General features: G+C 41.3%; 2 protein-coding genes across 2 annotated transcripts; both read right to left on the bottom strand.

Moving 5' to 3' along the window:
• Window positions 1-5,101: 5,101 nt before the first annotated feature.
• Window positions 5,102-10,821, bottom strand: LOC135475712 (vitelline envelope sperm lysin receptor-like). Its single transcript, XM_064755644.1, has 7 exons — window positions 10,657-10,821; window positions 10,111-10,265; window positions 9,274-9,425; window positions 9,105-9,180; window positions 8,114-8,270; window positions 5,538-5,592; window positions 5,102-5,316 (listed from the first exon to the last, which is right to left on the bottom strand). The coding sequence occupies exons 1-7, from the start codon at window positions 10,819-10,821 to the stop codon at window positions 5,102-5,104; spliced, it is 975 nt and encodes a 324-aa protein (XP_064611714.1).
• A 3,229-nt stretch (window positions 10,822-14,050) lies between these two features.
• LOC135475856 (uncharacterized) lies at window positions 14,051-26,724 on the bottom strand. Its single transcript, XM_064755801.1, has 11 exons — window positions 26,586-26,724; window positions 20,942-21,012; window positions 20,045-20,247; window positions 19,429-19,498; window positions 19,142-19,233; window positions 18,582-18,636; window positions 17,904-18,010; window positions 17,263-17,374; window positions 16,229-16,740; window positions 15,589-15,664; window positions 14,051-14,757 (listed from the first exon to the last, which is right to left on the bottom strand). Exons 2-11 carry the CDS (start codon window positions 21,000-21,002, stop codon window positions 14,684-14,686), a joined length of 1,362 nt encoding a protein of 453 aa, XP_064611871.1. The 5' UTR covers window positions 21,003-21,012; window positions 26,586-26,724; the 3' UTR covers window positions 14,051-14,683.
• Window positions 26,725-26,792: the final 68 nt, after the last annotated feature.

The raw sequence follows: 26,792 nt of genomic DNA, 5'->3' as shown, positions 1-26,792 counted from the left end.
ACCTACGTTAACCACTCGGTTAAAGGCGTTTAAAAATACACGTAAAATCAATTTAGAAAGAGATACCATGCTAGTATGCAACTTGTCGATAATAGAATATGTATTTCTGCTGCGCTTTGATTGCAACTGTTTGTCGTGCAGAAAACTGATTTCAAAGTGTAATAGTTTATCGTTAAACCTTACCTGGGATCAAACAAGTCTGCAGTTAGCTACCATTGTGCAGGAATAATGTGCGACCTTATGCTGTAACTATGTCAAGTTTCTATCCGGGTGTTAAGTTTTGATGGTTAAGTCTTCGTGATGTAGAAGACTTATTGGGTTTCAAGCAGAATCATTAACGATCTTCTCAAAAACAAATGGACGGATCCTTCTGAAATAACCTAGTTATCTTTCCAGGATTTCCAAAAATGGGCTGTGTATCGTAATAAAGCAGCATCACTGTGATACTGAATGGCTGTTACAAACATTATGTCGTAAAATGCTCTGCACTGAAGCAAAAGTTGAAACCCATTTGTGAAGACCCCATGGAAGCCAAGGAACTGCAGTGAGTTTTAGTTCTACTGACGGTTTTTGCTTGAAAAGAAAGATAGGCCTATAACAGTATATCTTTTATCCTTTAGCTGCTGTTTGTTGTAAAGTGAAAAGAGCATTTCATGTGGATTTTTGGAAATGTGTAAAACTTCAAAAAATACTTGCACTAAGACTGTGACACACGGATGATTCGTGTGAGACTCAGCCAATGGCTTTACCATGGGTCAAACTGTGCACAACTACAAAAGGACACGACAGCTCGACCACAATATATTGTGATGGTATTGCTTTGTGTTGACAACGTCAGAACGCCTGTGCAAAAACTTGCATTGTGTAAGCAAATGTCGTTTCAAGAAAACGGAGATGTGAGAAATCAAACAATACTGTACAGACTGAAGGAATGGTTATGTTTGTAAATAACCCGGTACAGATCCAACAAGAGAGTTCAGTCAGACAAGATTGAGCTGGTAGGGGACATAAGGCCGCCTTGATTTGCAGCTTTTGGAGCTGGACGAAAATCTTCCGAGTGATCTTCCAGCTTAGTTTAAGAAGGCTTCGAAGAGATTCAGAAAATAGTTCAAGTGGAATGGACAGAGGATAATTGTTGTGTAAAAAGGAGACAAATCGAGTGGGCCTTTGGGTATACGTATGATGACCGAGGACTGCAGTCTTAGTGACGTGGATAGCAGGTAGAAAAAAAATAGTACCTGAAGATAACTGGGCATTTTCAATGTGATTTTAATGAGCAAATATCTGACTTTTTGAACGATCATTGGCGGCAACATGTGACGGTTTTGAATGGTAACAACTGTAGGGCCTACAAGGGGAGACAACTTAGTAGCGCCAGTGCTGGGTGTTTTCTTGCAATACATTTTGCTCTTTTAAGGTGGACATTTTCACTGTTTTAGGTTTATTTTTTTTTCCAAAAAAATAAACATGCAGGAAATCTTCTAGACCCGGTCACCTCTATCCATGTCTCTCGGGCGTTTATGGCGATAAGGGGCCACTATTGATACGTTCATGTATAGAACCAGTCTTCAGGTGGTTTAACATGGAATTTGTAGCTGTGGCTAACCTTTCTGCATATTTTATTAGGTGTTTAATGCGAGAGTTTAGACAACCTGAATAAATAGAAATCGCTCTGTTGAAGGTTCATAATCCGGACCGAGTGTTATTTTTTCATCTTTACGTCTCCTAAGCTTATTGGTAGATGAACAATGTACTTGTTTAAAGCAGAGTGCTTTCATTCACAGTAAACAGGGATTTCTTTTTTTTTTTTTGAAATCATCTTTGTGCTGATTTGTGATCTTGAACGCCATTGATAAGGCGCCATATGCATGAATAAATATCATAGGCCATACAGAACTCCAAACACCGACCAGTTCTGACTGGCCAACCGAATAATGTGGACAAAATTCACGGCCTAAAGTATCGCGGATCCGAACGCTGTAAATTGAATCTATAGTTGATTGGGATATTCGTTTCACATCGCTTTACTGGAATTGATGAGATACGTAAGAAGGACTATAAGACAAACGATAGAACAGCAAGGGGATTCCTTATTAGGTATACGCGTCGCTGGCTCTTCAGGGACCCGATTTAGTCACCCATGAAGGAACCCATACATTTATAACCAGCCATATAGGCACTCTTACAGGAGTGCCACGCGTGTCGGGCGGACGTTCTCTGGAACTGGAACATGTCGCATATACTGATCCAGAAGGTCCCAAAAGGTGTTCATTGGGCGACATGTCGCCGCAAAATGGTGGCCAGTTGAGGACAAGAATGTGGCGATGTGAGGGCAAGAAATGCCATGCAGGAATGTCACTTGGGGGAGCACAAATGGCACGACAATGAGTCTCAGGATTGCGTCTCTGAACCGTTGCCATCGATAAGAGAGAGACGAGTGTGCTGCCCATGACATATGCCTGCCCACGCCATGCAAGAGCACCGCTGTGTGCCACCCTTCACAGGACATTGGCGTCAGCATAACGCTCAACACGGCGCTATGCACAGAGCCATCAGCAGGATACAACTGTACCGGAGACAGGTCTCTGAAGAGCTGCAAGTGTCAAGCGCACTTTAACACTGGCCCAGGATAGTCGGATCTGACGCCGGGCTGCCTTGAGGTCGAGACCCCCGGTGTGGCTTGGAGACCGGCCTCCCTCAGGCGGTTTCGGACTGTCTGGGCTGAAATCCGCCTGTTGTGCAGCCCAACAGTTTTATCAGTAGTTAGTGTCCCTGGTCGGAGCCGATCCCGGAGGTGCTGGAGGTGCTGGAGCTGCATGTGACAATCCTGACGAGGCAAGATCACATGTGGTAATCGGCCACGTGGGCGGTTTACAGGGATTCCGATCACCCGAAAACGTGTTCTTAAGCGACTGATGGTAGAATGACTCTTATTCAAGTATGCCGCCACTGCTGTTACGAACATTCCATGAAGCATGCCAATGGTACGCTCCAAGTGTTGGGACATCTGTGGCAATTGGCAAAAGTTCAAAAGTTTTAGGTGCCCTTTTATTGTCCCAACTGTAAGAGTTTCCATATACTCAGGCTGGCTGACCACCAACTCGTCATCCTTCATGTCGCTTAACATCAATAACTCGAATGGCCATTTGAAATTGGGCCACTTGATTTGAGGAAAACAATCAGTATACAAATAATTTGGGGGGGGGGGCATGTTTCATGATAGGTCATTAACATAGCATTTTTGGTTGGTGCGTTTACATTTTTATTAAGTGAACATGTACGATCAACTTTTTCCAAGAACGTATCAAAGCGCCATAACCTTGCTCTACAGCTTTCTACCCATGCTTGACTAATTACATTTCACAGGTATATGAATTAAGGGAAGCTGAACTGCCAGCGAAGCCCGCAATGCTGGATGTTCTCATACCGCAAGCATGTCACGGCATTGAACTTAAGTGCAATGCGAAAGGCAGGTGCATTACTCACAAAACACTCGAGGACCTGTGGAATTACTTTGATGGAAGAAATCTGGCGGATCTCTTGGACCCAAATACAGAGAGAATAGGGCGTGTGGCAATGCATACTTTACTAGTAGAAATAGCTAACAGGATGAAAGCCCATTTCATCAACACGGACTCAAGGTAAAATTTTGTCCTCTACTCCGGTCACGACCCCATCGTGTCACTCTTAGCAATAATGTTAGGTATCAGTGATGATGTTACCTCTTCGCCATATGTAACTCTGTTAATCTTTTAGCAATATGCCAACATGGTGGATGGCCGCCATTTTTTAAGTGTTGTATAATGGCAAAGACCTCACCTCGAAGGTTCGCTTTAACTTTAAGTATAGTAGAGACGGGTCTTTGTGCACTTTAACATTTACTCAAATTTGCCGAGGAAGACAAAATGGCGAATGTTGAAATTGGAACGTACGGCGAAGCACGCCATGGTAGGTTACGATGAAAGAAAATGTACAAAAATAAAACTTACAGCTTCCGCTGGCGGTAAATACACTGATGACGCAAAAACAAATGACTTTTAAGATTTTTCATTTAAAGGGATATAGAATCGATTATTATTGCCTAGTTTGAGAGGTAGAGATCTCCAGGCTATGCCTAGACTAAAGAAAATGAAGCCCGAAAATTAGGTAAACTTTGACACTCCATAAATTTAGTAATTTAGCTAAAGATGCACTTGAGAACTGAGTCCAATGACAAATCTGAACCTAAAATCTAAAATTAATATCATTCTTGTTCTCCTAGATGTAGGTAGGCACAGAAATGAAAGTTTTCTTTGATAAGATACAGGTAAAGTCCATAAACTTCGAAACACGCACGCACGCACACACGCACACACACACACAGAGCCTGTGTACTGAAATTGTAGCCCTACATGGAGGCTTTCTATAGAAAGGGCATTTACTACAGTAAACAAAGAGAAGTTTATATAACTAATTAAGGTTAATCCTCAATCCGAGTACTTATTTTTAGTCACCATAATTTAGATCAGGGATCTAAAATAAAGCTTAACCTTCAATCCATTTTCGAGAGAACTTAGAAGAGCTAAAGGAGAAAAAAATTTAACCAGACAAACGGTTGGTTTCCTCACTCGAAACAATACCTCTCCTTACTTCGTACAGACGAGCTAAGACCGGTTCATCAAGCCGAAGTAAAACCCGAAAAAAATCGATTTTTTTCGGGCGAGAGGGGATACAAAATTAGGAAGACTGTTTGAAAAGCCCTGGTGCTGAAACCTCTGCATGTATACAGCTTCCAGCCTGTTACCTCTGTGGTGACGTATTGATGTATGCAGCAAGTTCGGTGTTACACGAAGATACACGGCGAGACTAGTTACCGCACTACTCGTGGAAGAAACAAACGAGGTGATGTGCAGAATTTCTTCACCTGCTTAGTTCTTTGCAGATTATTTGTCTGGACATTATAACGGTTGATAAAAAGGAAGAGAGGCCAGAACTGTAACTGTTTCATTAACTTAAAAAGAATTTAAATAAATCACCGACAATTTCACGCATCATAAAAATTTAATCCACTGTATTACATACAGAAAAAATCAAAACCATTTAACAAAGAAACGTCACAAGCTCAACGTAATTCCAAAGATTTGGAAGTGGCCACCAATGTTTCGGCTACATCGTTTAAACCGGCTACATCGTTTGAACCGGCTACATCGTTTGAACCGGCTACATCGTTTGAACCGGCTACATCGTTTACATCGTCTACATCGTCTGAACCGGCTACATCGTCTACATCGTCTGAACCGGCTACATCGTCTGAACCGGCTACATTGACAACATCTTCTGCAACAGAAATAAAGTCTTGGTTATATGCAGAATTAGCTTAAACATATTTCAAACGTCTTTAGTCTTATTCGGAGTCTTTCTTCGCAGGAACTGTCGAACTGACGTTTTAAGGCTACATAATTTGGCGTAACGTCAAAACTTGCTGAAAATTGTGGATTCTGAAAAGCCAGACTGCCACTGTTTTATACAGAGTAGTAGTGGCTGCGATCAATACTAACCTTGAGATCTTTTGGGGACGGAAGGTTTGCCATCGACTTCAACCACACAGGAATCCTGAACAAACAAAAACCGTGGAAGTAGTGGGGGCGTAAGACCACGATCTCGGACAAGGTTCCGTGGGAAACCGGACAAGGTTCCGTGGGAAACCGGACAAGGTTCCGTGGGAATCAAGACAAGGTTCCCTGGGAATCAAGACAAGGTTCCCTGGGAATCAAGACAAGGTTCCCTGGGAATCAAGACAAGGTTCCCTGGGAATCAAGACAAGGTTCCCTGGGAATCAAGACAAGGTTCCCTGGGAATCAAGACATGGTTCCCTGGGAATCAAGACATGGTTCCCTGGGAAACAAGACAAGGTTCCCTGGGAAACAAGACAAGGTTCCCTGGAAAACAAGACAAGGTTCCCTGGGAAACAAGACAAGGTTCCGTGGGAAACAAGAGGGCTCCTCTACATAGACTATAGTTTACATGAGGTATACGGTCCATTAAAATTCCTTAACCTACAGATGCATATCTTACTAAAGTCCGATTTGGTTTGGCGATTGTGGGCGCCCGAAACCGTTCAGGGCGCCCAATTTGTGCTTAATTTCAGCGGGTGGATGCGCACGTACACATCCACGCGATAAACCGTCTCGATGCTGCCAAGCCCAGACTATAGGGTGGAAACGAAACAAACACCGCGACAAAATATGCGGCTGGTAAATCAAACGTTTTTGGATGAATGGATGAATGAATGAATGGTCATGGCTAAAAGCCCATCCGGCAATATTTTAGCCATAGTGTTTTTTTTAGACTGGTGTTATAAGGGCCAGCAAAACATGGTGGATCCCATTACACTACACTACAATGATTTGCATCACCTGCACGCATTATGCATTATTTCTGAATATATGTGCCAGACGTGCTTACAAATATGTGGGGATTTGTACGCATAGCCAACCCGATCAGCACACAGATACGCTATGTATGATCGCATATGCCATGTCAACACATCTAAGAAAGCTCATCACTCATGGTTTACATGTATAAACCAGAGAGGAATGATCCAAAAGTGAAAAAAACAGGGACTGGGCATGCTACATACACACGAGTCCATACTACAACTCTTAAAGTCAGAAAACAGCACCTGACTAATGCTTATGTCCACTGGAGCACTACCATTCAAAATATTTTAAACCGGTAGGCCTATTAATTATTTTTTTTCAACCCAGTAAAAGTTTAGTGAAACTTCCTCTTGGCAGAGCTCAGCACGTCTCCATTATCGAGAGCTCTCTAACGTCGAAGGTATTTTCCGTATAATAGCGTAGCCCACGGCAAATAAAAGTTGTGGACTTCGACGATGGTCCAAATGATATAGTTTTCTCGGAAATTGGACATACTGGAAGAATATTTCTACCACTGCATGAACTGTTGATACAGTTGGCTTAGGGCCTACTATATTATTTACAAGGAACTCCAGCAACCCTTTTAAATATAATATTCCTGGTTTAGGTCGTAGCCTCGGTGGGGTTGTGACTCCTATTAAATGTTCACAAAATTACAATAGGATTGTTGTACAACCAGATTCATGCTCAATTCTGAAGCTGATGGAAATAAATCTAAGCACCACTGAGACTGGCCTAGGCATTCGACTGTCGCTGGTTTGTATGCTCGGTTTTGTAGCGGTGGCTTCAAAGATGAAAGCAGCGCTGACCTAGTCATCGCAGACGTCAGAGAAAGCATCTCTGATTAAACACTGCGTTTCAATAATTTTACTGTAATTTTTTTTTTTTTTTTTTTTTTTAAACAGAAAAAAAACATCCTTTGTATGTGAAAAAAGCGAAGCAAAATTTAAATTCTTCATTTGTAATAAATTGAGAAAAATAAAATAAAGATTTAATAAACTTAAGCGTTTTTGACATATTTGTTACTTGGAAACTGCTGACTATATGCTAAAATGAACGGCAAAAAATGTATTCGGGGAGATGAACGCGGTTTGGGCCAAGACGGTATGCTTCTGTCTGACGATCTGTGATGCCGTCGTTTAATATTACACAGCTTGAAAATGAACTGATTTTACGTCTGCGATGGTCCATAAATGATACAGACAGTCCCACAAGACTTAGAGAAATAGCCCTTCGGCAAACGTAACTAAATCGTTATAAATGATCTCAACATGAGGTCTTATGCACTAGATCTCTTATGTCAATTCATCGAGTGAATAGGTAAAGGCTACGTCACAGCTTAGACCGCGCAATCTAATATCAACGCGTCTGGATAAAATTCTCATGATGGCTGCCTCGATTCACACCAGCCATTTGTGCAGTATTGTCATTTTGTTCATGTTATTCGGTGAAATGTCATTAAAATAGTACAGTATGTCGCTTTTTGCAAAACTGGAGTATCCCGCTTTCGACTGAAATATGTTTTAGGTAGGTGCTGTCTTTTACTTTACTGCGTTCAGGTCTTCAGGTGAAAGGAAAATACAGTTGATATTGACAGGAAGCCTGTTCTATAGTCTGCATTGGAGCATTGTATTGGACATAAAAAACAAAAACAAAAAAAAAAGCGAATAAAAATTTTATTACAGGTCACTTACCCCATCGCAGTTCGTTTTGCAGGCCGTGTAGGTACACTCGAATCTTAGCGTGTTGTCTCCACCTGATAGCTTGAAGGCCTCAAACCATGGACTGTACACGCAGTTACCTCGGGTCTCGAATCCTATGGTTTTTGGGAAGATTTGCCCGTCACCGCATCTGAAAAAGTTCTTATACAAGCTAAAGCTTTACTGGTGCATGTAAGGTTTTATTGTACTAACAAAAGCGGTTTATAATAAGAAAACAGGCTTTATTGAATTAGAAACCCTGTGTGACCTGGAGCTAATTACACTTGGTCACAACTTTATAGAATACAAGTAAACAAAATCTAGATATAAAACGCTTGTTGTGGACAGAGCGGCTCAAAGTTTAATATTTGTCGTTACACCCGTTCAGTCTTCTCCAACTCTAAGATTTATTTATTTGATTTATTTGATTGGTGTTTAACGCCCTACCCAAGAATATTTCACTTATACGACGGCGGCCAGCATTATGGTGGGAGGAAACCGGGCAGAGCCCGGAGGAAACCCACGACCATCCGCAGGTTGCTGGCACACCTTCCCACTTACGACCGGAGAGGAAGCCAGCATGAGCTGGACTTGAACTCACAGCGACCGCATTGGTGAGAGGCTTCTGGGTCATTACGCTGCGCTAGCGCGCTAACCAACTGAGCCACGGAGGCCCCTCCAACTGTTTAAAAATAAGCGTTTAATTCACATTTTAAAATTCTCACTTAGCGAAAACTGGCCTTGCCCCCTGGATTCGACCTTTGGTGTTTTGAAGGGAGACCCCTAACAAATGTTTTCGGGAACATCAGAATGAGAAGCTTAAGAATACACATCAGCGACGCATCAGCCATACTTCAAAACATGTTGTAAAAAGCATGGAATAAAACAGATAAAAGAGGGGAAAAAAAGGGGACTTTCAGTAGCTGATTTTTTGGAACTTTTGTGAAACTAAAATATGCGAGGCAAACTTTACTTGTGTACATACCCGGCTCTTAAAATGTTATACCGACTTTTCGAGTTTACAGCTGCACAGCTGAGGGCTCGAAACGAGTTCAGACGACCTGAAAATAAAAAACGGAAATAAGAGGTTTTGATAATTACGACTGGATTTGTGTTTTGGAAACAATTCCCACACTGCGAAAAAAATGACTTACCTGCTGTATCCCAAGCAACAAGCTGAACCTTTCGGCCGATCGAGAGCTGGCCTGACGTAACTTCCTGTCCCAACACGTCCATGACCTTGAGAGTGAAGGAAGCGGAAGAATTGCCACCCAGAAGGGTCTGCTTTTCCCACGGATTCAGAAACCTGCAATTTAGAGGAACCGGTTCAGTTTCTCCAAAAAGTATTCTTCATTCGTGGGATTCAAGTTTAATTTGATGCACTCCTCGTTCGACTGCTGTTAAAATGATGACTGGTACCTTGGGCCGATTCCACAAAGCCATTTATGCCTTAAGTCAAACTTAGAAATACGATCTTAAAGGTTATTCTTCGGTTTTAGAAATGTTGTGTCCGCCTGATCAATGCTATCTTAAGACAAATGTGCCCAAATTTCAACTTTCAGAAGCAAAAGCTAAGCATTTTGATTTTTTTTTTTTTTTTTGATTGGTGTTTTACGCCCTACCCAAGAATATTTCACTTATACGACGGCGGCCAGCATTATGGTGGGTGGAAACCGAGCATAGCCCGGGGGAAACCCACGACCATCCGCAGGTTGCTGTCAGACCTTCCCACTTACGGCCGGAGAGGAAGCCAGCATGAGCTGGACTTGAACTCACAGCGACCGCATTGGTGAGAGGCTCCTGGGTCATTACGCTGCGCTAGCGCGCTAACCGACTGAGCCACGGAGGCCCCCTAAGCATTTTGAAGAGGTTTTAAATTTTGAATGAAGTCAGAAATGACTGGAATCGTCCCAGATTTTGAGTTAAGCCTTTATAAGACAATTAAAATCATTAGGGAATTAGAGCATTTTTGGCGGAAAAAAATAACCCACCAGTCGGCGATTGTCTCTGTTTTAGAGACGGTTTTGCCGTGATCGTCGTAAGCACAGGAAATCGTGTGGGTTTCACGCTGTTGAATTATCTGAGTGTCCCGATCTCCCCAACCGACTTCTACGTTCACCGTGTAAGTTCGTACACCTTGCTTTTTCTGAGCGTTAAAAAAAAATACATCGTTTTAAGTAATTCTAGACCAGAAATGTCCAATAAACATTGCAATTGACATCACTACATTTTGTTCACCCAATTCTGTTTAAGTCATTGTGTTAGAGGGCCTGAATATTGCTGTTATTTTAGCATTTGCATATAGTTGGCGGGAAAAAGCACTGGGTAAACTGACAAAATTTCGGATTTCACCGGTTACGCGTGACCATTTGTACTGGTAAGATACTTTCGTCGCTGCTCTGGTTTTACTCCCCAAGCTGTGTTTTTTTTTTTATCATCTCGTATCATATTATTTCGGCCATCAAGTTAACGGCCAGCCAAGACTTCTACTTTTTTGGCGTTAGGGCCATAGATGTAAACATCTAGAGAGGGCTTACGTAAAACTGGCAGAGTGTACCGACGTAGGACTGACTGAAGGAGCCATCCAGGGAGTAGTTGACCACATCTACAGCCATTAGTGGTTTGTCTCCATTTCTACATCTGGCGAGGGCGTAAGCCGGGACATCAGCAGTCAGACGGAGGGTGGGGTTAGCAGAGTCCATTGTTGGACATTTCGAGAACACTGAATGTATACAAGTAGTAAAAAAGTGAACTTTTCTATGTTTAGGTGTAAGCGGATCCCTAAAACGTTTGTAGCATACAGATAACCCTAAACGGTTATTGATTAATGAAAGTGCATGTACATAAGATACATTATAACGTCCGCTTAACCAAAATATTGGCTTTCATAAGAAAAACCCAAAAGATCCATTAAAAAAAAGATAACTTAATTGTTTTGGGTTTAACGTATTCACGTTACAATTTTACGTCTATTTTAAGAAACCTAATACAATAGTTTTTGTATATTTAAGTATTCCCATTTTACTACTTTAAGAAAACATACAAATAAATTCATATCATATTCTTTAGCACACAGAACCGGACACAGTTATACATCTATATAAGCCTATACGTGTTTGGGTAGCGACTGGATACTCACAACGGACGATTGGACCATCAGCCAATGTGGTGGCCACCTGCAAAGTAAGACGAAATCTATTGGACAAAGGAATGCATTACCACCTTCTGTAACTCTGAAAACCGAGCCTTCATCAAAGCCGTTCCTGATACCCGTATCGCAAGGTAACTTTACATAAAGTATATGCTAACCGTAATTGCTTAGTAGTTTTTTATTTCTACGTTTATATCAGAAGTTACATCCGAACTTACCAATCCAAAATACAGAACAAATCGCAACATTCTCGAAAAGTCCACCAACACCAACACAGCTGAAATTATAAAAAGTTTTAAGTCCACCATTAATACCACCAACACCTGCATGGGTTTAGCCAATCACACATTGCTCACGGTTAGGAACCTGGGAACATACCGTGGATTCCCCAGTTATATTCTCTTTTTTCAAATTACACAAGAATTTTATTTGTCATGAATCAGAACAAAGGTACTGAAGCTACCCGCGATATGTATATTTCAAACTACATAAACTAAGCCCCTAACACTGGCTAAGTTTGACATGTAGCACAACTTACACGAAGAATAAGCTTACTGAATTACAAGGAAAAGAAAAACGAAGCAACATTAAACAGTAACGACAAGAACGACGTCTCCACGGATAGACACATAAAGACTACTAGCTTTATTTCCGGATTGAACTGCTTTTATACTACTCTGAGGAGAGAGGAAATTAAATTGATTCTAATTTACATCTCAGCATGAAAGGACCTCATGCAGGTCAGGAAAGAACAGGAACTGATGCTCGACTTATCAGGTCATACGGGATATTCCAGATTTTAATATTTCGTGTTGCTGTACATGAAGTTCGAATGACCTATCGCTTTCCCACGGGATCAGCCCGGATTTTTCTTCCCATAATGTTGGCCGCCTTAGTATAAAGTGAAATATTTAGATAAATTATGAATGGGATCAAGCTTTGGACACGGCAATGTCGATACCTTCCTGGCTGGACACTCAGTAAATGGCAACTGAGTAAGAAATCCAAAAATCGGCATGAAGGTCGGCAAAAAGGAAATCTCGTTGTGAAAAAGACCAGAATTAGGTAAATTGATGTAAAAAGATGTCGGGTTACTGGACAAGACGAAGGTAAATTGAAAAGAGTTTGGATTGCACGGGTTACATGAATGCCGGGGTTGTTCTGATATTGCTATCCATGCTGTAGTTTTATATTACATGATATATTTGGGTTTTTATGTCGTACTTAACAACTTTTCAGTATATGAAAAATCGTGATATCTAGAAGCTATTAGGTGAGTACATATATTGTGTTCTTGTGGCAGAGTGAGCCCATGACGCCAAAGTGCTGCCGCCACCGAAGTATCATGCCGAAGACACCAAACGTGACACCCCACCCAGTCACATTACACTGACACCGGTTCAGTAAGTCCTGTTTCCTTGCTCTATCCTCTCAACGCCGAACTCCAAGCGAGACAGCAACAAGTATCATTTTTAAAGTAAACATGGAGGTTATTTTAAAGAGATAACCTCCATGTTTACTTCTACATTGACATATTTACAAAACATTGACATATTCACAAAAAGTTACACCTAATAAAAGTGGCGTGACATTTTCACACCGCTTTCAATCTGTGGATATACAAACCAGGGAAGCATTTTCATACAACAATGACGTACAAAAGGCAAACGTTTTGTTACTACCATTATTTTGTGCTTATGCGTAAAAGGAAACTTTTTTGTTCCACAAATTATTTGAAATTACTTCATGGAAATATAGCACTGCTAAGGACAGCACAGACTGACATGAAAGTCAGACAAGCTGATTTTAACTCGTCAAAAGGCCAATCATCCGGGTTCTATTTCAACACCGAATGCCACTGCCCGTATCTCGTCAATCCACTATGCATATTCAGCGCGCTGCATTATAGCATAAAAGGCAGAGTCATGACACAACCCGTTAAACTTTTATCGGGAGTAGGAAACCATTTTCCAGCGTAAACCACAGAGCATTGGCAAGTTACTGACGAACTTTTCCCACATGTGACGTACAGATACGTGCAGGCAAACCATACAAGCGGCAGACAAGTTGTTTTCAACGAAAGTTAGATTGCGTACCGAGGCCATACAATCCGTGAGAGATGTTAATCAGCAAGTGCAGAAATACCATGCTGGCTTCCTCTTCTGCCATGCGTGGGAAGGGTTGCCAGCATCTTGCGGATGGTCGTGTGTTCCCCCAGGCTCTGCCCGGTTTCCTTTCACCATAAAACGCCATCGTATAAGTAAATTATTTCTCAGTACGGCGTGAAACTTCAATGAAGTAAAATAAATAAATAATGCTTTTAGGCTGGATGTTCAACTCCAGTACTTCATTCTCCTAAAAAAAAAAAGAGTATTACAGCCAGTGGATATTTGTGAGTCCCAGACTGTCTGTTATAAAGAGATCATATCCCAGCGATTTTAGTCTTTTTTTAAAATTGCCAAATAGGTGTGGATCTCAGACTGTCTATCCACTTCCTACATTCATCGCTTGGTTGTCACTTTCGACATACTAGTATTATTCAATGCCCTTTTTTCACGGAGGCATTACCAACATGAATCAGATTTTCAGTCAGTTAATCAACCACAAATTCAATTCTCCCCCTTTATAGTGACCGGTATTATCTACCAAATATGACTACCAAATATGTTTTAAAAAACAAACACGGTCTTTCCAACAAAACAGTTTTATTACCAAATAACAAAAATGTAGAACGAATAAATACTGTCTCTTTATACAATGAATAAATAATGTATGATGGGTACTAATATCATTTTTCTGTGACACAACAAACAAATGCAAGACACTGACAAAACACGAATAACCTTGTTACAAGGCCAAGGCATGGGATACCTGCTAAGCCTGCAGGCCGCGAACTGCGCATATACTAACGCTACTCTTCCGGTGCCTGCATTATGCCTAATGCGACCATGCAAGTAGAAAAGATCAACAGTTATGCGGAAAAGTTCATTATAATACCTTAAATGGTCGGCAGGTCTGAACCTGAAGACACTTAGGCCAATCACTGGGTTAGTCCACTACACTGTGGGGGCACATAGGCAAGCATTTTCACCAGATGTATTAACAGTTTAGATCTTAAAGTCTATATTTGAGACTTGCATTACTCTATGAATAATGCTATTCCTCAGCAGCAACAACTACCGGTACTTCTAACAACGTCATTTGCATATACTATGATACTTCTAACAACAGTTCTAATGGTTATCGAAAACAACTATTCCTCTGAGAAATAATACTTTTGAGCAACAATATTACTGCGTGTTCACGCAAGTCTAACTGCGTATGTATGGTGGGCAGTACAGCTTCGCAGACTGCGCTCCGAAGTGCAGATAGCAGTGTCACAACGCATTGGTCATCTGAAGTCATGTGGTCTATCAGCGCTTGCGCACTGACATGCAGCAAATTAAGCCAACAAGGAATGTTCCCACCTTCTTCGTCATTGCTGGTTCTGGAGGAGTGCAAAAGTAACAAACATTTAGTTAGTGTAATTTACATCGCAATTTCACAAGATTTAGTCCCAGGTATCGACTCCGAATCATCTGGTTTCGAACCATCGATGTCAGAGGCAGATCAATCTTTGCTACCATAAACTTCGCCATTGGATTTACACAACCAAACGGCCGATGGGCTCACACAACCATCTGGTCATTGGGTTCAAGCAACCACATGGTCTCTGAGATCACGCAACCACATGGTCATTGGATTCACACGGGCGATTGGCCGATGGGTTCACGCAACAGCCTGGTCATTGGGTTCACGCCAAGAATAGGGCGATGAGTTCATACAACCATCTCACCGTAGGGTTCAAACAACCATCTCGTCACTGGGTGAAGGCATCCACCTATTTGTTGATTTCACACAATCACTCAGCTGATGGGTTTACACAACCACTCGGCCAGTTGGTTCGTAAAACCACTCAGTCGGCCAACTGGTGCGCACAACCACTCAGCCGGCCAATGGGTTCACACAATCACTCAGCCGGCCAATGGGTTCACGCAAAGCTGACCAGTGTAGTGCGACCATATATGAGCAGTCTGATAATCACACATTACACAGACACACATGATCAACCTTGGAATAGGTCTAGCAAGGCAAAGTTTCTTAAAACTTATTCGCATTTTTAAACAAATTACTTGGTTTAGGACCAACATTATACTAGTTCCTTTTACACTGGTCATGTTATGATCAACTTATTCACACATTCAGTGATGTTTTCATTTGTATAACCATGCATACACTGACTCAATGCTTGTTCTAAGACGAAAATCGTAAAACTTACTGCTTTTATCTTGTGCTGAGGTCCATTTTATGTTGTTATTGGTAGAGTTGATTTGCGCCAAGTTTCTTGTAACATCCTGAAACAGATCCGTGACAAACTGCTAGAAAACAATAATTAACTGACAAATGATTTGAATTAGAAATAATTCTACTCCATGTATTTCAAAATTCAACACTTTCAAATTTGAAAATTTAAACCATAAAGCACAAAAATACATGTGATTTTAAATGAAAATACACAAAGATAAACGTGCGGTTTGGTTTGGTCTAGGTAAACGAAAGTGCACCAACATAACTCGAATCAACACGAACACGGCTTTACGTCAGGATATTTGTCAAGTACCTGGTGAAGAGCTGTGGTTGATCTCTCCCGGGTTTCCTCAACCGACGAACCTAGCGATCGTTGTATAAGTAAAACTGTCCAAAGTAAATTACCAATCAAAAAACACAACTCCGAAATAACACATGATTCTGTATCTCAAAAAGAAATCAACATAAACATCTGGTTCTAAATACAGATAAAGACACAAATTTCCTTCCACCATAATGATAGCTGTCGTGGTATAAGTAAAATATTCTTCAGTATGACGTAAAACACAAATCAAATAAGTAAATAAATAAATAACTCTTTATAAACAAACCTTCAGTAGGGCCTCCTTCTCATTACAAGGTTGTTGTGTGTCTCGCCTGGAGGTACTGTTAGGAATTCTCTGTAGTAAGGCTTTCTGAGGAGGGTTTGTCAAACATTCCAGTTCTCCTGACCTGGATTCTGCTGTCCCAGCTCGCTGGCTGTCTACCCCAGATACGTTTTCCCAGATATATCCTGGCACACGCTGGTCATTAACATCTTTTGGGCTAGACCTCTCACTGACTGTGGACGCAGAGACAAATTCGGGTGGAGTTGTAGGCGCTTTCTTCTCCCCAGGGGCTGCAGTTTTTGTATCAGACAAAGGGATGTCTTCTACCTCAGTGGTAACAGGAAAAGGTTCCGTCTCCAGCTCCAGAATCTCGTCCTTATGTCCCAAAGATCTGGGACTCACCTTGGTGACGGGCGTCCCATAGGGTGTCTCCTCTACAAGGGAGTTTAACAGCAGGTGATCCAGAGCCTTTGCTTTGTGAAAGATTCTTCTCATAAGGGCCTGTATGCAATCAGCTGAAGACAAATGTAATATATTGGAAAAGATTAACAGTGCACAACGCAATAAATGAAAAAAAAAAACCTCAGTTTATAAACAACTTAAATGGTTATTACTGTTTCACCATATCTTTTCTTGCAATGTGGCGGTATTCATCTTTAACTTGTACACCACTGTGTTTTTCCTCAGGGCCCATATTTTTCAAACATCTTAAGGTTAAGTCAAAAATGCAAACACAGCTGCGAAGAAATCGTTTTGCTCTTGGAAGTTTAAAATATGTACATTGATTCTTTACTGCAGAGCGATATACCCACCACAAGTCTTAAAATGCCTGGTAAATACGAGGTTTGGTAAGTTCAATGATCAATGACAAAAATATAGATGGGCACATTCTGATTTAACAGCCAGCTTCTGCCTAATCTAAATCGTTTTTTCTCATTAATTTTCGGAAATGAAGAGATTTACAGATTATTTTCACAAAAATTATGCTATGCGAAATGACAGTGGTTCATGGCATCCTTTAGTGCCCCTGAGTTTACCTTCCAATGTCCGAAGGTGAGACACCAACAACCCAGATATCCCCTGGGGAGCAGTGATAGCGGTGGACCTCAACATACCCAACTCAACACGGGTGCCCCTGCCTGACTCCACCTGGTAATAAACTTGAGCGTCAGATGAAACCAACATAGTGTAACCAAAACCAGTACTAATCAGACATAGGACATATCAAATGAATGACACGTAAACAAACATTTAAAAGCATACACACATCTATTAACTTACCAGTTTCAGTAAAAATTCAGTAGTGAAAAAGTTTAAAGGTATCGTCGTCAGATTAAGTAAACTGATGTTATGTAATTGTTCTATTTGCGAATAATTAGAAATACAGGAGGATTAGTCTAGGTGGATTTCTCAGCAGGAATGTAGTTAAATCGTTAAACTTTGTAAAAAGTTGTAGGCTGTCGACAAAACTAGAAGTAATGGAACTCCCAAACAGTTCTACATGAAACCATAAACCAGACACAAAAAAGTCCGAAGTGAAAAAACGATTGATGGACAGGTTTATTGATTCCATCACATGGTGAGAGCTGGTAACACTCCGCGATCACAGTCAACGAATGTTCTTTCATAGTTCAGTGGATGTTAAGAAAGGTGATCAAAGAAAGGCGCAATGACATACCTCTGTTCCCGTGCCAAGAAGAAATGGGCGGGAAGCTGTAGTGCCGTCAAGCCTGTCAATCATCACACGTGACACCAAGCCTCGGGCGTGGCCTCGTACACCAGTACCTTATGTAATCAACAATATCATGAGTAATCACAAAACTGATACCTCCATGGCCAATAGTAACATGATTCATCGGGAAACGATAGAGTAAAAACATTCCCTTTGCATCATGTTTCTTTCTTATGCCCTGTGCTACAATTATCGTCAGGGAATGCGTCTTTTTTAAATGTTGTTCACGTTTTTTCGAAATTTCAGAGCTTCACACAGTGGAAAGACCATTGTGCAAAATATACTGATCATTAGCACAGGATAACTACATATTGACAATGATATTGTCTTTTTTTTTAGTTCAATTTCAATTTATGTGAAACTTATTTTTTGGATAAACTATAAATTTCTACACCTAACCAAATTTTAACACAAATGTGAAGAGATATAATTGAGATGTAATTGAGTTGCCTTTTCACACCTTGAATCAAAACACTTGAGCGCTTGTGCTTTCACTGGAGCGATTCTTGTTTGTATCTGGTGACATTTCTTGCATAAAATTTCAGATTCCAAATTTAAGTATTTCTCTGGATATTTTTGGCTCCCAACTAACCAGAACCTCAGATATATAGTCTCAAAACTCACTGTCAATTTGAGATGGTTGATCACCAAGAGATACTTCCAGATCTACCTCCAGCACCTGCAATATTACAATGAAGATAGCAATATAAGGCATGTTATCTATTAGCATGCTGCACGATTTGGATACTGGCTTCGCTTATTCGCTTATAACATTCCTTACGTCTTTCCAACATTTTTGAAGACTGCTTCTCTATGTATGATTCGGTCCTTATTTTGTACTTTATATAATTTCTTAGTTCTAAACGGCGTTTTGAGAATCGGCCAAGCGATAATTGACCTGGAGCGTCAATTATTTGGTTGACGGCTGGTATATGAATGCTTGTTTCGGCGCAGTGATTGTATTAAATCAATTTCAAGCCACAAAGAAATGAAATCCAGAATCCAAGGCTGCGACTGTGGCTTACATTTGATTTAGAACTTTTCAGAATGGAATTGTTATTCCATTTGTTATCGCCAAACAGATTTTAGTCAAGGTGAGGTAACCGTAATTCACAACTGCGTCCATATTTCTAGCATTTGCACATTTGTGGGAAAGCAGACTAAACAAAGTGTAACATCATTACCTGTAAAGGTGTAGTATATTCTGCCCGTGGACACCGCACACCTTCATCCTTGCTTAATTCTGCAGGTTTTATGAAAAACTGTGCCAGGTATGCTGAAATGAAAAATATCATTGTCCCATCAACAAGGTAACTTTGCTTTAAAAGCAAAAGTAAACCATAGATTCCAATGCCGGAAATTGAACAAAGAAAGACAAGAAGCTGCACGTCATCGATCTAACTTCCAGGCATAAAACTGTTTAGCCTAGGTACTGTCTTAACTACACAAGAATTAAGACGTAAATACTCACTGGGTTGTTTATTATCGCTATGACTCCTTGCCAAAATACAGAACACTTCACGTAACCATGGGTCGTCAACCTGCATACAGAAGAAGATATGTTATGCATTTTAATAAAAAATTGCAAATCACAAGAATGTATAGATATTAAATTTAACTTCAAATTTAACCTCGCTAAAGCTAAATAGAAACCTTTCTCTGTCCAATATCCTTTTGGGTTATTTCTAGAATAATTGACCTCGTATTTTGTCCGTAATAGAAGTACTTGAACGTGACTGACGCATGCATTTATTTGATTTTGGTTACGACAAGTGCAGGACGTTTCACGTATGCCACGGTAACCAGATTTGTAGGTGAAAGTGGTAGGAGTAAAACTGCCACCATTCTAGTCGAGGACAGGCGTCATACCCCAAGTACATTCCATTTGAATCACTGTCGTTAGGTTTCTTGGCGGTGGAAACCTGTACCAGGGTGAAATCACTGCATTTCGCCAGGTACCTTGACAAACCACTGCACTTAAAGCCACAACCAGGTTCGAAACTACGACCTCAATGATCACGGCTTAGTAGAATTCCGGAAAAATCAGCATATGAAGGTTAATTTCTTTTCAAAAATACTGAGCGTACCTGTGTTGTTTGGTGGCTCTCTTGTCCCAAGATAAGGCTGGTGGGCAGTACACCCCTTCTGTTTCTGACCTTTGCTTCTAGCACCCGGTGCCCATTGGGAGGAACGGCCCCCAGACAATCCAGGTGAGGACCAGGTAAGCCACACTGATAAACAAGGGACAACCCAGCTTTTCCCAGGTCTTCATCTTTTACAGGGTTTACCTCTGTAACATTAGAATGACAATATTACGGTCGACAACACTGGGTCATGTATTTGGGAAATCTTCCAGGTCTTCATGGAATCTGGTCCAAATCGTTTATTGTTTGTTTTAGGTCGTTTTGTTGACATTATTTCACATGTCGCTTCCTTTTATAGACACAGTCTCAGTGGCCGAGTAATTAGCGTGCCAACGCGGTGCAATGAGGCATGAGCCTCTCACCAATCCAGTCGCCGTGAGTCCAGCTAACGCTTGGTTCCTCTCCAGTCGTACGTGGGAAGGTCTGTCAGTGAACTGCAGAGGGATTCCCCGGCTCTGCCCGGTTTCCTACCACCATAATGATGACCACCCTCATATATAAGTGAAATATTCTTGAGTATGGCACCAATCAAATAAATAAATAAATAAATAAATTTTAGCATGCTGGTCCACATACTGATAGTTCTGTATCACTGAAATACCATGCCAGGCTAAAGTCTACTGACACCCGACCGACTATAGCTGTTGGGCTTTTTATGCTGCTGCCTCATTAGGACATCACGCCCAGTCACAGTGTAATTGGCATGTCCGCGCTGTGTCGGTTCAGTATTCGCCCTTACATCTGAGATGGACTCGACATGCATTAGTACATACTACCCACAAAACATTGAAATCGCGGACCTATATGTCGACAGAAGCTGTGTGTAAATGTATGACTTACTTTCATTTTCTCTTCGAGCAGCATCTGTCTGCTTTGACCTTCCTTTATGTGATCCTGCCATCCTTGATAATCTGAGAATCAGACATTGGAAATAGTATTATTTACAGTATTCCTAAACTGACGTATAGTGGGGGGGAAACAATAAAGGGATTTCTGAAAAGTATTTCCAATCTGATTCTCTGGTCACGTTTAATCAAAAGAAGCTGAGTAAAGTATTAGACGCCTTTCACATGCTGTTCTGTCACAGCTACGTGTACTGTGGATGTATGGTTTACATCCTGTTGAAATATTTGATTTTTAATTCTGTTCTGGTGATTATAAGATGTACTGTATATAGGGTTAATATACTGAATCTATCGCACAACAATATTGCGGGAGTACACAACTAAACGAACGTCTTTCTAATAAAGAATACAACTTCTACAAGAAGTTGTAAAATCAGAAACTGACCGTAAAATCTAGGCAAATCAGTCGTTTGAATCACAACCATTATCGGAAAATAGCACGTCAAGTATCCATATACTCCCACCTATGAAATCCTTAGTGTGTCAAGAGTTACCTAGAAGTGTATGGTATCTCATACTCCTTGGATAGGCTGTACGTAAATGGATGTGGATAGAGCTTAATTCAGTAGAACATCAAAGAATCGATCCACAGGGAATTTTCAACACTTAATGGTAACATCTATATAAAGGCATCATTTACGCTCACGATTTAATAAGCCTATTCCGTGTTAAGTACGTCTCCAGAGGTAACGTTTGTCCAAACCGGGTAAATGTCTCTTAGCGCAAACGATCCTCATACCACGAAGCGACTCAGCCCCAGCTACATAAAATTTAGCGTAACTAGCCATGGAATGCGCCTTGCCATAACACATTTTGGTGCATCTCGCGTGATCTGGGCGTTTTAACCTATCATTCGTCTGTCGGTAGTCAACCACTAACGACATTCTGCAAACACAAGATCATATCTAAACCTACGATTGACACACCAGATAACTTCTCCTGCCTTACAATCTGCGTATGAACAGATGAACCTATCTACTGACTCAGTGTGTTTTAATTCGGTATGCCTTTGTTGACACGATTACATACCTACATACCACACTTCCTGGACCTATTATACAGACACATGCATCTGCTTTCCACGGTAATACACATTTCCAGATGTCTACGTGCCGGTTCGTGCCGGTTGGTCAAAAAATTCATGGTCCATTTGTTCATGCTCCTCTGTCTAATATCACACAACCGCTCCTTGTGAGAGAGTTGCGCTCCTCTGTCCAATATCACATAACCACCTCGAGTGAGAGGGTTGTGCTCCTCTGTAAAATATCACACAACCGCTCTTTGTGAAAGAGTTGCGCTCCTCTGTCCAATATCACATAACCACCTCGAGTGAGAGGGTTGTGCTCCTCTGTAAAATATCACACAGCCGCTCTTTGTGAAAGAGTTGCGCTCCTCTGTCCAATATCACACTGTCGCTCTTTGTGAGAGAGTTGCGCTCCTCTGTCCAGTATCACATAACCACCTCGAGTGAGAGGGTTGTGCTCCTCTGTAAAATATCACACTACCGCTCCTTGTGAGAGAGTTGCGCTCGTCTGTCCAATATCACACTGCCGCTCTTTGTAAGAGAGTTGCGCTCCTCTGTCCAGTATCACATAACCACTTCGAGTGAGAGGGTTGTGCTCCTCTGTAAAATATCACATTACCGCTCCTTGTGAGAGAGTTGCGCTCCTCTGTCCAATATCACACTGCCGCTCTTTGTGAGAGAGTTGCGCTCCTCTGTCCAATATCCGCTCTTTGTCACAGAGTTGCGCTCCTTTGTCCAGTATCACACTGCCGCTCTTTGTGAGAGAGATGCGCTCCTCTGTCCAGTATCACATAACCACTTCGAGTGAGAGGGTTGTGCTCCTCTGTAAAATATCACACTACCGCTCCTTGTGAGAGAGTTGCGCTCCTCTGTCCAATATCACACTGCCGCTCTTTGTGAAAGAGTTGCGCTCTGTCCAGTATCACTTGATCACTTCGAGTGAGAGGGTTGTGCTCCGCTATAAAATATCACATTACCGCTCCTTGTGAGAGAGTTGCGCTCCTCTTTCCAGTACTCAGTATCATACAACCGTTCCTTGTGAGAGGGTCATACTCCTCAGTCCAATATCAGACAAACGTTCCTTGTTGGAGATTCGTGCTCCTTTGTCCAATATCACACAGGAGTTCCTTGTGATAAAGTTGTGATCCTCTGTGCAATATCACACAACAGTTCCATGAGAGAAAGTTGTGCTCCTCTGTCCAATATCACATAACCCGTCCTTGTGAAAGTCTGACGCTGATCTGCGCAATATCACATGTAAAAGGTATCACTTGCGAGCGTCTAGCCCTTTTATGCCAGACATCGCTCAAGCTATCTTTGACTGGATTTTACCTTGATCTGTTCAATCTCAATCTGCTTAATACAGGTATATTTTTACGGTCGCATTTTGCGGGAATACATAAACATTTTTTGACCAAGAATGCCTTCCAATTCAACTTTCAATACAACTTATACAAGAACTATAAATGCGTATATAGCTTTCAAAACGAGGAGTATAATATATCCAGGTTTTATTCTGAATGATAATCTACAACACATTACACTACATCCCCGCCACCATAGCTCTGGTGTAGTCCTTTCATTGGGATCCCACTAGAAAATGAAGAATCCACGTGTCGAAAAAGACATTCGCATGTCAGCCGGCAACCTAAATGAACGTTCAACTGAGAAGGAAGCGGTCAACAGTTTTAAACACCAAGATTCAATAGCTACTTTGGTTGCCACTGTTCATATACACGACGTGGCTGTCGATCGCCATGAAGGGTATAACTACTAATCGTGCAGGTAAAGCCATTTATTTCAGATCAATGTATACAGCCTAATTATCAGAATCGTTGTAAAATGATATGATACCCACGCATGTCATTACATGAAATAATGCACATCGACACATGACGTGATACAATCTTTAAGGCAAGCTGAATTTAACGCCTTCATTTACAGTCGTCCGTGTAACTTTCACTTCACTGATGGGATGCAAGGAGTAGCTTTGCATACTGTCTGGAAATACACACATATGACCATATTTGCAAGTATGTATAGGTGCCAATGGCGCCATTGATTTAAGATCACAGCAAGACACTCCAGTTAAGGAGACTTTCGATGCTGGAAAGCAAATAGCAGATATATGATTTCCGTACGTTCAAGGAGCTAAAAGCTTCCTGACCATATATAACTTTACATCTGTCGGAATCCTAGTCACTGAGTCACTTTCAGCACATTGCGTGACGTCCACGCAAATTCACAGATTCATAGGCCATGTACAGCCACATTCACTTATTTCGTGCTTCTATATGCCTTATAATACGACAGTCGCTGTGGCGCCAGGATTTACTTATCAAGCTACTTAACACTTCACCTGATGGTAAATTTTTCGTCTGATGTACAGTGTAGGCCATCCAAGTCACCATGCCATAGCAAGGAGTTACGGAGCGAAACAAATATAGGGGCAGTTAGGATTTTATGAAGCGTGTTCTGTTGCCTTCCAAGCTACAGGGCATCACGAGATCGCATAGTGCTTCTTAACCCGCTTTACCTATCCTATATACGCACCCAAGTATACTGCATTGCTAAATTTGTTTATTTTTTTCACTGGTGTTTTACACCGTACTCAAGAATATGTCGCTTTTATGGCGGTGGCCAGAATTGTGGTGAGAGGAAACCGGGCAGAACTCGGGGAAAACCCACAACATTCAAAAGGTTGCTAGCATGAGCTGGACTTGAACTCGCAGCGACCGCATTGGTGAGAGGCTCCTGGGTGATTTGCCAAGGGTTACGGCTTTACTCATGATGACCATTGGTTAACGAGCTGGCAAAGCCTTACTTGGTATAGTCTGTTGATTAGTACCTTGGCCTCTCTAGGCCTGCACTTTCTACGTGTTTCAACGGGCGTCACAGACGTAGCTTTGGGTAATACCTCTGGAAGCTCACTGCATGGCTTCCTGACTACCTACATTACTGACGAGAGTTCGTTCTTGAAAGAACGCTGACACAGCTGATATAAGAGTAACTTGGTGATCTCTGAGGAGCTGGAGAAAATAGGTCAATCGAGCATTAGTTCTATCCATTGAGGCTCGAATACTTGAATGTTTCCTACAAATCTGCTTTTATTGGCCTAGATAATTTATAGTCTCCGTTTGGGCTTTGATTTTGGTACATTTAAGACCCCAAACAAAACTTTGTCCTCGAAGAACCACATCAGGTTCCAAAGTAGGGCTTGGATATTCCAGTCGATGGGGCGTAATGAAATAATAGTTTTCCTATCTTGACTTCTGAGACAATATTCTGGCCATTCACCTATTTTCTGGTTAGCCCTTTTCACCATAGAACCGACATACGCAGTTGGCCTGAGCTCGTTTGACGCCAGAAAAACCGAGATCTTTTTGAAGAGTAACTTCATCCAAGAATATGCTCTTCAAAGATTAACAGTACCTGTAGTGAAAAATATTTCTGATCCATAAAACGACGCACTTAGATGAGTTGAATTATAGTTTCCAAATACGACTTATTATTATTCGGGGAGTGCAAGTTACCTGAAATTTTTCATTTTCATTCGTGACAGAGATAAGCATTGTACACTACACAGCCAAACAATTTAACTTATTCATGTGCCATATTTTTCTATTCTATTTTCGAATTACAGCTGACAGTCTACGTCGTATCGCCCGACCATTTATTGAGTAGGCCTTGCACAGAAACTGATACTCCGAACAGCCAAGCGTGAAATATTTTCCATTCTTTCCTTTGTCATATTCTCCTTGTTGCTCGTCTTGCAGTTAGAAGAAGACATCTCTGGAAAACAACACCAAGTTTGTCTTACTGCCATTAAGCATGGCTAACGACAAGTGTTTGTGAGATTCCATTAGGTGAGGGTCAGACTGAAATCGATTGAACGTCCGCCGCATGCACATGTACGCTGTAACCTTGGACCAATTGGCCTAGGCCTCTATGCACTACAACACGCAGCGTAACAAGGTCGTTACAGTGTCCCTAATGAATAATTATAATAAAATCTTCCTAATTAGGCTATAATACAAATTATTATTTCGGTATTATTGCGTTTTCATAGAATGGTGTGGTTTTAAAACGTAAATACGATCACGGTGGTTTTGCTAGGGCCTGTTTGTCAATCATATACAGGCCAAATCATATAGGATGCGATTCTGTTCATGTTATGAGAATTATGATTTTAATGAAAATCGTAAAAGGCAACGATGTATGCCTACCACATTCAAGATATATATGCATGTACCCAGTATCAAAAATATATACCGGGATAGGCCCATTGGCAGTACGAACGACCTCTACAGGCATAAAGACTCGTTTTTTTGCACCTGCTTGCCAATTAAGGAATTCAGTTGTGGTCATGCTTATACCAGATATCGCTGGTAGAGTACACTGTAACCTAGTAGAAATAATGTGCTTGCACTGATATGCCTCCGGTGTGAAGAGATCTATTCGATAGGGACCTGTCTTCATGCAAAAAAACAAGCGATCGACATTCGAATACTGCCGAACACGGCCTCAGACATAACACATTGATTGAGATACAAACCTTTGGAGGGAAGGCCTAACATTCCGATGTCCGATACCTGCGGACGTTCAATGACCTTCGTTAGGTGATCCCAGCTGCACCATATCCATCACATATTATAATTACGACCGCTGCATGTTTTCATCACGTGAAAATAATGTCTGCTGGCGTGATATGGCTCAGTGCTGACAATCTTATAGTACAGATAAATACTTAACAGAATTTCGT

This window comes from Liolophura sinensis, chromosome 9, assembly GCF_032854445.1.
Source record: "Liolophura sinensis isolate JHLJ2023 chromosome 9, CUHK_Ljap_v2, whole genome shotgun sequence".
NCBI classification, from domain to species: domain Eukaryota; kingdom Metazoa; phylum Mollusca; class Polyplacophora; order Chitonida; family Chitonidae; genus Liolophura; species Liolophura sinensis.
Note: the sequence above shows the minus strand (reverse complement) of the source record. Positions and strands in the feature narration are given on the sequence as shown.

Excerpts from the sequence above, each read along its gene's own strand:
- LOC135475712 (XM_064755644.1), bottom strand. The coding sequence starts at position 10,821 with ATGGACTCTGCTAACCCCACCCTCCGTCTGACTGCTGATGTCCCGGCT. Across the intron at positions 9,181-9,273 it reads TGTTGCTTGGGATACAGCAG|GTCGTCTGAACTCGTTTCGA; the intron begins GTAAGTCATTTT and ends TTTTATTTTCAG. Across the intron at positions 8,271-9,104 it reads TATAACATTTTAAGAGCCGG|ATGCGGTGACGGGCAAATCT; the intron begins GTATGTACACAA and ends GAACTTTTTCAG.
- LOC135475856 (XM_064755801.1), bottom strand. The coding sequence starts at position 21,002 with ATGGCAGGATCACATAAAGGAAGGTCAAAGCAGACAGATGCTGCTCGA. Across the intron at positions 20,248-20,941 it reads TGCTCGAAGAGAAAATGAAA|AGGTAAACCCTGTAAAAGAT; the intron begins GTAAGTCATACA and ends CTAATGTTACAG. Across the intron at positions 18,637-19,141 it reads AATATACTACACCTTTACAG|GTGCTGGAGGTAGATCTGGA; the intron begins GTAATGATGTTA and ends GTAATATTGCAG.